Source organism: Crocodylus siamensis, chromosome 7 (assembly GCF_052110815.1).
Source record: "Crocodylus siamensis isolate JL-2025a chromosome 7, ASM5211081v1, whole genome shotgun sequence".
Lineage (NCBI taxonomy): Eukaryota > Metazoa > Chordata > Crocodylia > Crocodylidae > Crocodylus > Crocodylus siamensis.
In genome coordinates, this window is record NC_143401.1 from 98,213,081 (window position 1) to 98,221,972 (window position 8,892).

The 8,892-nt window shown below is 62.9% G+C and overlaps 1 protein-coding gene and 1 long non-coding RNA gene across 2 annotated transcripts; both read right to left on the reverse strand.

Annotated features, from left to right (window-relative positions):
- Positions 1–673: 673 nt before the first annotated feature.
- Positions 674–8,650, reverse strand: GOT1 (glutamic-oxaloacetic transaminase 1). The gene is made up of 9 exons (XM_090058805.1): positions 8,478–8,650; positions 7,480–7,661; positions 5,551–5,674; positions 5,245–5,357; positions 4,921–5,025; positions 4,288–4,438; positions 4,022–4,187; positions 3,779–3,921; positions 674–1,255 (listed from the first exon to the last, which is right to left on the reverse strand). The coding sequence occupies exons 1-9, from the start codon at positions 8,593–8,595 to the stop codon at positions 1,119–1,121; spliced, it is 1,239 nt and encodes a 412-aa protein (XP_089914931.1). The 5' UTR covers positions 8,596–8,650; the 3' UTR covers positions 674–1,118.
- Positions 2,230–3,772, reverse strand: LOC149860230 (uncharacterized). The gene is made up of 2 exons (XR_016443678.1): positions 3,305–3,772; positions 2,230–3,206 (listed from the first exon to the last, which is right to left on the reverse strand). It is a non-coding gene; the product is annotated as an uncharacterized LOC149860230 (long non-coding RNA).
- Positions 8,651–8,892: the final 242 nt, after the last annotated feature.

Sequence of the window (8,892 nt, forward strand, 5' to 3'; positions counted from 1 at the left end):
GCTGGCACCGCGAGAACTTTTAACTGGTTTCTGTGGAGACTGATTGCAATGGAGATACTTTACATTAAAAGTGACACCCTCCCGAGGCTCTGCCTGCTGCTCTCGGCGGATCGGGATGGGCCGGGGCACGTTTCATCTAGCCCCACTCAGCGCCATCACCTCGAACCGCTGCGCCAGGGGGGCAGTTTCGCTTCCTGCCTCAGCCTCGGCCTGCTGCCAGTTCCCTCGCACCCGGGCTGCGGCACAGCTGGTGACCCCCTTCCTAACCCGTCTCCCCGGCAGGGAGCGATCAGGCCCCGGTGACACCCCGTCCGTCCATCACCGATGGCGCCGCCCTGATAACGTGGCAGGGGCCACAGGCTGGTTTCTCCCCCTGCCCAGCCCCGAGGACCTGCAAGGTGGCAGAACCGCCTCCCGCTGCCCTCGCTTAGTCCACGGTCACTCCTGCCCCGGCTGGAGCTGGAGACCCCGCTGCATGGACCCGTGCCCCCGGGGAGGAGGGGGTAAGAGCCCACGGGACAGCAACCAGCCACAGAGCAGAAGGGTCTGACTGGGGTGGGGGGCAGGACTGGGGGCCCTGGCACAGCGATGCAGTTGAGCCAGGTCCTGTCTTACCTCGGCAACTGGGCAGCAACCAGACGCAGTCGGGTGCGAGCAGCAGGGCAGGGCCACGTGAGTGGAGACAATTTATTTTCTTTCCACAACATAAAGCAGCAGCAGTCAACCACGAGGTTTCCCCCGGGGGCGGGCGGAAGAGGGGGGATGAAACCAGCACCAGCTGCACCCCAAAAACAAGGTGCAGCCCCACAATGCACTGCACCGGCACGTGGTCACACGGGACCTCTTTGGATGTTCGGGAAGAGACAGGTTTGGTGATGTCTGGGTGCTAGGTGGGCCCTGTGGGCAGCTCCCCAGCCCCTGCCCCACCCCCAGGAGGGCACCAGTTGGCCCTGGGGCCAGGGGCCACTCCAAGAGGCCGGCAGGCTGACGTCCCCAACAGAGCCATTGCTCCCATCTTTATTGCTCCCGGGGGCGGCAAGTTGGGGGCAGGGACCAGGCGGGGAGCACATGCAGTGATGTTAGTGGCGTCTGATGGGGTGGGCTGCTGGCAGCCTTCACTAGATCTTGGTGACGGCCTCGTGGATGGAGCTGGCCACGTAGTCCAGGTTCTTGGTGGTGAGGCCACACATGTTGATACGCCCGCTGGCCATCAGGTAGATGTGCTTCTCCTTGATCATGTAGTCCACCTGCTTAGCTGTGGGGGCAACCGCAGAGGCGTCACGCCCCGAGCATGGGACCCCCCCCACCCCTCGGCGGTCATCACGAGCAACTCAGGGCTTTCAGCGTGGGGGAAAGGGTCTTGGCACGCTGCTGGTGAACTGGTGCTCAGCGCTGCCCCTGCCCCACTCAGCACAACACGGCCCGCTAATGCATGGCAAGAGACCCACACAGCTGCGCAGGGAGCTTCTGAAGTGCCCCAATGCAGGAGGAGAACAACAGGCAATGGAGGAATGGGCAGGTCACCACGGACACGTACAGGAAAGAGCAGGGACCTGCTGGGACAAAGATGAAGAACAAGCTCTGCCTGGCAGAGGTCAAAGACAACAAGAGGGTCTATAAGTCTGCTGGCCAGACAAGGAAGCTGCGGGCCCTGTGTTAACAAGCCAGGGGAAACTGTTCACCGAAGATGCAAGGAAGGCGAAGCTGCTCAACAGCTACTTTGCCTCAGTCTTCACAAAATAATGAAGCTAGGGCCTGACACCTAATAGAGACTATTAGGATAAGGAAGAGGGAAGCTGAGGGAGGAGATAATGAGAGAGATGATCAGAGCACTTCACTGGGGCTGCATGAGTTCAAGTCAGCAGCGCCAGATGGGCTTCATCCCAGTCCTGTGGGAACTGGCAGAGATCTCAGAGCCCTCGGCAAGGATCTGCATGAAGTCGTGGGAGATGGGCCAGGTACCAGAGGGCCGGAAGAGGACTTGAGAGGATGAAGGGAATGGTGCTGGGGTGGATGAAGGGAATGATGTGGATATTGTGCATCTGACTTCAGCAAGGTCCCGTATAACCAATCTCCAAAACAAACCAGAGAAGTGTGGGCTGGATAAAACTGCTCAGAGGTGGACAGACAACTGGCTCAACAACCCCAAACAAAGGGTAATTATATTAATGACTCCATGTCAGAATAGCAGGAGGTTGAGTGGAGTCCCACAGGGATCTGTCCTGGGCCTGAGCTGTTCAATGTGTTTATTAACAATTTGGATGCTGGCATAGGAAGCTTCTCCAGTAAGTTTGTGGACAACATGAAACTAGGGAGGATTGTGAACATGCCCTTCAGAAGCATCCTAACAAACTGGGAAGCCAGGCTGGAGCCAACAGGATGCAGTTCAATGTGGACAAAGGCACGGTGGCGCAGCTCAGGGGGATAATCAAACATGTAAATACAAAACGGGGGGCCCTGGCTGGATGGCAGCTCTATGGAAAAGGACTTGGGAGTCTTGGTAGAGCACAGACTCAACGTGAGGCTGCCGTGTGATGCAGCCACACACAAGGCCGAAGTGGTTTGTGATGCATCAGTAGAAGCACTGTGGGTAAGACAGGGGAGGTGGTCAGGCCGCCCCTGGACACTGGGTGCAGTTCTGGGCTCCACATTTTAAAAAGCAGGTGGAGAAGTGAGAGAGGGTCCAGAGGCAGCAACAAAAGATGACCAAGGGCTTGGCCAGCAAGTCCCACAGGAGAGGTTGAAGGAGCATTCAGCTTGTGGGAAGGGTGCTTGAGAGGGGACGCAAGAGCAGCCTGCAACTCCCTGAAGGGCTGCCGTAGAGAAGAGGGAGAGTCCCTGTTCTCTCCTGCTGCAGAGAGAAGGACATGGGCCAATGCTCTGAGGTTGCAGCAAAGTGAGTTTAAATTGGAGATCTGTAAAAAAACTTCATTACTGTAGGAGCAGGGAGGCAGTGCAAGATAGCAGGGGGTTGTGAACGCTCCATCCCTGGAGGTGTTCAAGCACTGTGCGGCAGCCACTGGTGGGGGATGATCTAGACGCAGCGATGCCTGGTTCCATCGTGGGAGTGTCCCAGGCTCCTGGGCTGTGCTGGCTGCCCCCTCCCTTTTTGTGCTCCATGTGTCAGGGGGGTTTTACCCTTCCTGGAGACGCTGGGTGCTGCTACAGCTGAGGCTGGGGCTGGGGATTGGGCTGTGCTAATGCTCCTGCTGGGAGGGAAGCCAGAAATTCCCGGCTAGGAGGCCTTGCCCCCCTGCTTAGGGTCAGAGCAATGTGAGATTTGGGGGGCAGGAAGGAATTTTACCCCATGTTGAGATTGTGGCGGGGGGGGAAAAGAGTCCTCTTCCTCTGCAGCATGGCCTGAGCTCTCTGCAGCATCCATGACCCTCCTGGCAGCAGCAGGATGTTGGCAGCTGCAGCCCCACCGTATCCCAGTGCAGGGGTGCGAGCGATGCCTGGGGCTGTGTCACGTGGCTCCGAGGTCGGACACGGAGTTTGTCTGGGGTGGTTTGGACAGGGCCGATCCTGCCTCAAAAACAGGGCTGGAACTAGACCTGACCCCGCAGCTCCCCGTGAGCCCTGCAGCTCTGGGACTATGTAGCACTGGGCAGGAGCCCTGCCAAGGGGCTGGCATGCTCTCCATCTAGCACAAAAGGCAAAGCCTGGCAAGGTCAGCAGGGCCTCCAGCCTGGGCCCCTGCACCCAGCCCTAGTCCCGGTCCCTGCAGCCAGAAGCAGGGGCAGGGGCTGATCCTGCACCCGTTTTGGCCGGTACTTACGGTTCAGCCCCGTGAAGCTGAACATGCCGATCTGGTCAGTGATGTGACTCCAGGTACCGGGGGTGCCCAGGTCCTCCAGCCGGGAACGGAGCTCTGACCGCATCAGCAAGACCCGATCTGCCATGGTCTTCACGTTGTCCTTCCTGAAGAGGAGAGAGGCATGAGCCTGGGTCAGTGGGATCCAGCTGAGCATGTGGCGAGCCCAGAGCCTGCTCCCTCTTGCCCCACCCTGGGAGCACTTACCACTCGGCAAAGAGCAGGGGGGAGGTGAGGGTGGTGGCCACGATGCGGGCTCCCTGCGAGGGTGGGTTGGACCAGGTGGTGCGGGCAATCTTCTCCATCTGGGACAGCACGCGCTGGACATTGTTGGCATCTTTCCCCACCACAGACAGGTTCCCCACACGCTCGTCTGCGGGCAACAGGCAGGCATGAGCCGCTAGCCCTGCCGCTCCCCACACGGCGCCTCCACCCGGAGAGGCCGCCTGCCCCAGGCCTGGGCGGACACTCACTGTACAGCCCGAAGTTCTTGGAGAAGGACTGAGCGCAGAAGAGCTCAAAGCCCTGGGCAACGAAGTACCGCACAGCCCAGGCATCCCGGTCCAGGCAGCCCGAGGCAAAGCCCTGGTAGGCCGAGTCGAAGAACGGGAACAGGAACCGGCGCTGCAAAGAGAGCGGTATGCCGAGAGGAAGCCCCTGATCCCACCTCAGGCAGGGCTTGGATTAGCTATGACCTTTGGGGTTGCTGCCAGCCCCACGGCTCCGGGATGCTGTCACGGAAGGACAGTGATCAAAGGGACCCTCCGCAGCAGCTGTCCCTGCTGCACCCCAGTTGGGACAGCCCTGCTTTCCCCCTGGACAGGGAGGTGATGCTCCAGGAGCCATTACTGGGCACCTGCAAAAGCTGTGCGAGGTGCATCCCCTGGGGGCAGCCAAGACAGGAGGGCAGGCAGCATCAGGGTGCTGCTCCCCAGCCACACATTTCCACACCCCCGAGGGGCTGAAAGCAGAGCCTCCCTGGTCCCTGCCTGCAGGACCCGAGCGGGGGTGCCCCAGCCCCACTCCTCACCCACTCAGGGGGTGGATACCTGGGCCCAGCCAGAGCTGCCCCACACAGACTTGGCCCTCCGCCCCCCAGCTGGTACCTTCATGACTGCGGCAATCTGCTTCCACTGCTCCTGGGTGGGGTCCGTGCCGGTGGGGTTGTGCGCGCAGGCATGCAGGATGAAGATGGAGAACTCGGGAGCAGCCTGAGGAGGGAGCAGGTCTCAGCCACCACACATATGGCCTTGGTGCCACCCGGAGACCCCAGCCCCACTCGGCCACCGACTACTGCAGGCGCTCAGCCAGGTCTGGCTGGACCCAGCCCAGCCCAGCCCAGCCCTGAGCCAAGAGCCAAGAGCCAGCTCCAGCACCGATGGCTCCGGCTGCTCCCCGACAGCAGCCTCCCCCAGTGCACGCTCACCCACCTCCATGTCTTCCAGCAGCCCCTGCAGGTCCAGGCCCCTCTTGGCCGGGTCCCAGTAGCGATAGGTCCGGATGTCCTTAAAACCAGCATCCGTGAACACGGAGTTGTGGTTCTCTGTGGGGGCGTCAGGTTTCAGCTGGTCCCCAGCCCAGCCCAGCCCAGCCCAGCCCAGCCAGGGAGCAGGTCACCACCTCCCCTGCTCCCACAGGGGCCCCCTCCTGCCCGGCTCTCCCCACACCCAGAGAGGGGCCAGCGCCTGGCCCCTGCACGCCCCTCAGCCTCATCACCTGGCAGCGGCTGCACTCACCCCAGGACGGAGAAGAGATGTAGACAGGGGTGGTCGTGTTGTTGTTCCCGTTGTACCAGCGTCGCAGGAACTCTGCCCCGATGCGCAGGGCGCCCGTCCCGCCCAAGCACTGGACGCCCCCGACCTGTGATGCACAGAGGTCATGAGACGCAACGTGAGCACAACGGGGGCCATGGTGCCAAGGCCAAGCAAGAGCACAGACACGGGACAGAACAAGACGCGCCTCCCACGCCTTCCTGAGGGACCAGCTGTGGCAGGCCAGTAGGGGGCACTCCTGCGTTGAGCCACCCACCTCCCTGGGCCCGCCCACCTTCCAGGCTCCAAATGCCTCCCTGGGGGCGCCTTATGCTCGCCGACCCCTCTCCCGGAGCACACTCGCTAGTCTGGGGGTAAACGTCACCGCCACCACCCCGAGAAGGGACTGTCTCAGCCCTGTGTCCTTGGGGAAACACAGACCTAAGAGTCCGATGGGTACTCGGCCCGGTACCGGCGCTTGGGGCACTTCCCCAAGTTGGGGCCAAAAAGTACAGTCTCCCTTAGTCTGCGGACCTAAGGGGTCTCTTAAGCATAGTTTAGACCCACCCCTCAATAAGTCTCCCACACCGGTCACAAAGGAGAACTTTATTGATTACAAGGGGTAGGGTAAACTCGGGTACAGGATTGAGCAATATCTTAGGAATCCTAAAGAGCAAACAGTGTGGCTGAGGTAGCCTTTTGATCACACATCTGTGTTACTGCCAGCTAGATATCTAATCAGATCTCGAGTAGCTTACTCACAAGCATCTTCCAGAGGCTGGTTGAGTTTCCCCTCTGGAGTCTTGGGGAGAGAGAGAGAGCTAGGTCCAGACGGCAAGGCTTCTCTGTCTCCCCTGCTTGGCTGCTGCTTCACCTCATGGCCGAAGAGAGCGAGCCTCCTTCCCCCCCCCAAATATAGCCCCTGTGACCTCATTCACCTGGGCCAGTGGAGGTCAGCCCCAGTTGGCTGTTGGCCAACCAATTTGAAATACATCACCAGTTACTGGGCAGGTTCCAGCTCCCCAGGTAGATGCCCCCCACCCAGGTGGGTGATGCCAGTCCCGTGGGCAGAGGGAGCAGGTTCCCCCTCCCTCAGGACTGCAGCCAGCTCAGGTTACCTAAAGAGACCGGCTGAGGTGTGACTCCTCTGTGCTGGCCCATCTTGATCACACTGTCGCAGGGCAGAGATTTCGGGGAGAAACCAAGGAGGCTTTCTGCCACACCAGCCTCCCCCCGCCTTATGAGGAGAGGCTACGGGACCTGAACCTGTTTAGCCTCCACAAGAGAAGGTTAAGGGGGGACCTTGTGGCCTGCTACAAACTGGTCAGGGGGGATCAGCAGGTATTGGGGGAGTCCCTGTTCCCCCGTGCGCTGCCAGGAGTGACCAGGAATAACGGTCACAAACTGGCGGAGGGTAAGTTTAGATTAGATATTAGGAGGCGCTACTTCACAGTCAGGGCGGCTAGGGCCTGGAACCGGCTTCCAGGGGAAGTGGTGCAGGCTCCTAGCCTGGGGATTTTTAAAAGGAAGTTAGATGAGCACCTTGCCGGGGTCATCTGACCCCGGTGCTCTTTCCTGCTAAGGCAGGGGGTCGGACTAGATGATCTATCTAGGTCCCTTCCGACTCTAGCTACTATGAAACTATGAAGCTATGGAAGGGGCAGTTCCTCCCCGCCACTCAGCCAGTCCTGGAGACGCTTAACCCGATGGCCGGCTCTGCATCTGCCTGTGCCGAGGCCCAGGCTCTGGATGAAGGTGCACGTCTGCCTTCCCACAGGGCTCTGTCCATTCACTCCGGCAGCTCCCGGACGCACCAGGCCACTCGGGACAAACCCCGCAACCCCGGAGAGGTTCGGCCTGAAGAGACCGCACTGCCCCGCGCCAGCAAGGGGGCACGCCCTCCCCAGCACCTACCCGCCCCTCCTTGATGGCCGGGCTGTCGTCCCCCAGGGCGATGCGCGAGGCGTTGGCCCGGAAGTCGGGCAGGCCGAGGATGGGCAGGTACTCGTGGTTCAGGCTGGTGTCGCTGGCGATCATCTGCTCGACCTTCCTCACCACCGGCAGGACCCAGGGCTGCCCCTCATCCGTGCGGTAGGCTGCAGAGAGGAGCGGGGCATCTCACTTCACACCAGCCCCAGGCCCTGCACACGCCTGGCCCAGCGACGCCCCCGTGACCCCCCTGAGCCGCCTCCCCACCTCACCCGTGCTGTGCGGCCCCGAGCAGCGGGCGCCAGCCGTGCCCAGGTCCCAGCCCCGCCTGCCACCTGGGCGCACTGTAGGGTCATGTGGCGCGCGCAAGAGGCTCTGGTGCCTGACGCGCCCAGTCCTTCCGCCCTCCGTTCCCTCGGAGCCCCCGCAGCCCGGGGCTGGAGCTGCCCCGTGCGTCTGAGCAAGGGCAAGGAGCCACGTGGGGCGGCTCCAAGGGACACACACTGCTGGCCTCCGAGACGGAGGCTCACAGCAAGCTGCGCCACCTTAGCCAGGGGGCAGTGGGCAGGGACCCGAGATCAGGGGAAGGCTGCACGGACGGGGACAGCCCCGACCCCATCCCACCCCCACGCCCAGGGCACGCGGGGGCATCTCTCTGCTCCTTCTCTCTCGCTGAGGAAGCGCCAGGTGGGGGCGGGGGGGGGGCTCGCTCCGTTAAGGCTTTGACACCCGCGCACGCGGCTTCGCGGGCGGGAGGGGAACGCAGGACCCGCAGCGGCAGCCACGCGGGCAGCCCGTCCCGCCGCTCCGCCCTGGCCCAAGGGCTGCAAAGCCGGGCACGCGCCCCGGGCGGAGCAGACCCCGCTGGCACGCGGGCGGCTGCGCGCGGGGGCCCCGGGACCCTTCACCGCCGCCGGGCGGGGGCGAGGCGCGGGCCCCCAGGGCGCGCCCGGAGGACGAGGCAGCGCCCGGCCCGCACTCACCGCCCACGCCCAGGTTGACCTTGCGCGCCGCGGGGTCCTGGCGGAAGTCCGCCGTGAGCTGGAAGACGGCAACGGGCGCGGCCTGCGGGACGGCGGCGAACACGGAGGCGGCGGCCATGGCTGCGGGCCGAGCGCGCAGAGGAGACTCTCACCTTCACCGGGCGGGGGGCGGTGCCGGCCGCGGCCAATCACAGCGCCCGCATGGGGGAGTCCCAGACCACGCGCCGGGGGGTGGGCGGGGCCGCGCCGCAGCACCAATCAGGGAGCGAAGAGAGCGGCTGCGACTATGCAGGGCCCTCTGCCGCCGTGATTGGAGGGGGCGGGGCTGCTCTGACGCACCGGCGTGGCGAGGGGGCGGGGCCCGGGGCTGTCTGCGGCCACGTGCGGAGCCCGCACGGGGGGTCTGAGCCCCGAC

Excerpts from the sequence above, each read along its gene's own strand:
- GOT1 (XM_090058805.1), bottom strand. The coding sequence starts at position 8,595 with ATGGCCGCCGCCTCCGTGTTCGCCGCCGTCCCGCAGGCCGCGCCCGTT. Across the intron at positions 4,439-4,920 it reads AGATTGCCGCAGTCATGAAG|CGCCGGTTCCTGTTCCCGTT; the intron begins GTACCAGCTGGG and ends CTCTCTTTGCAG. Across the intron at positions 4,188-4,287 it reads CAAGAACTTCGGGCTGTACA|ACGAGCGTGTGGGGAACCTG; the intron begins GTGAGTGTCCGC and ends TGTTGCCCGCAG.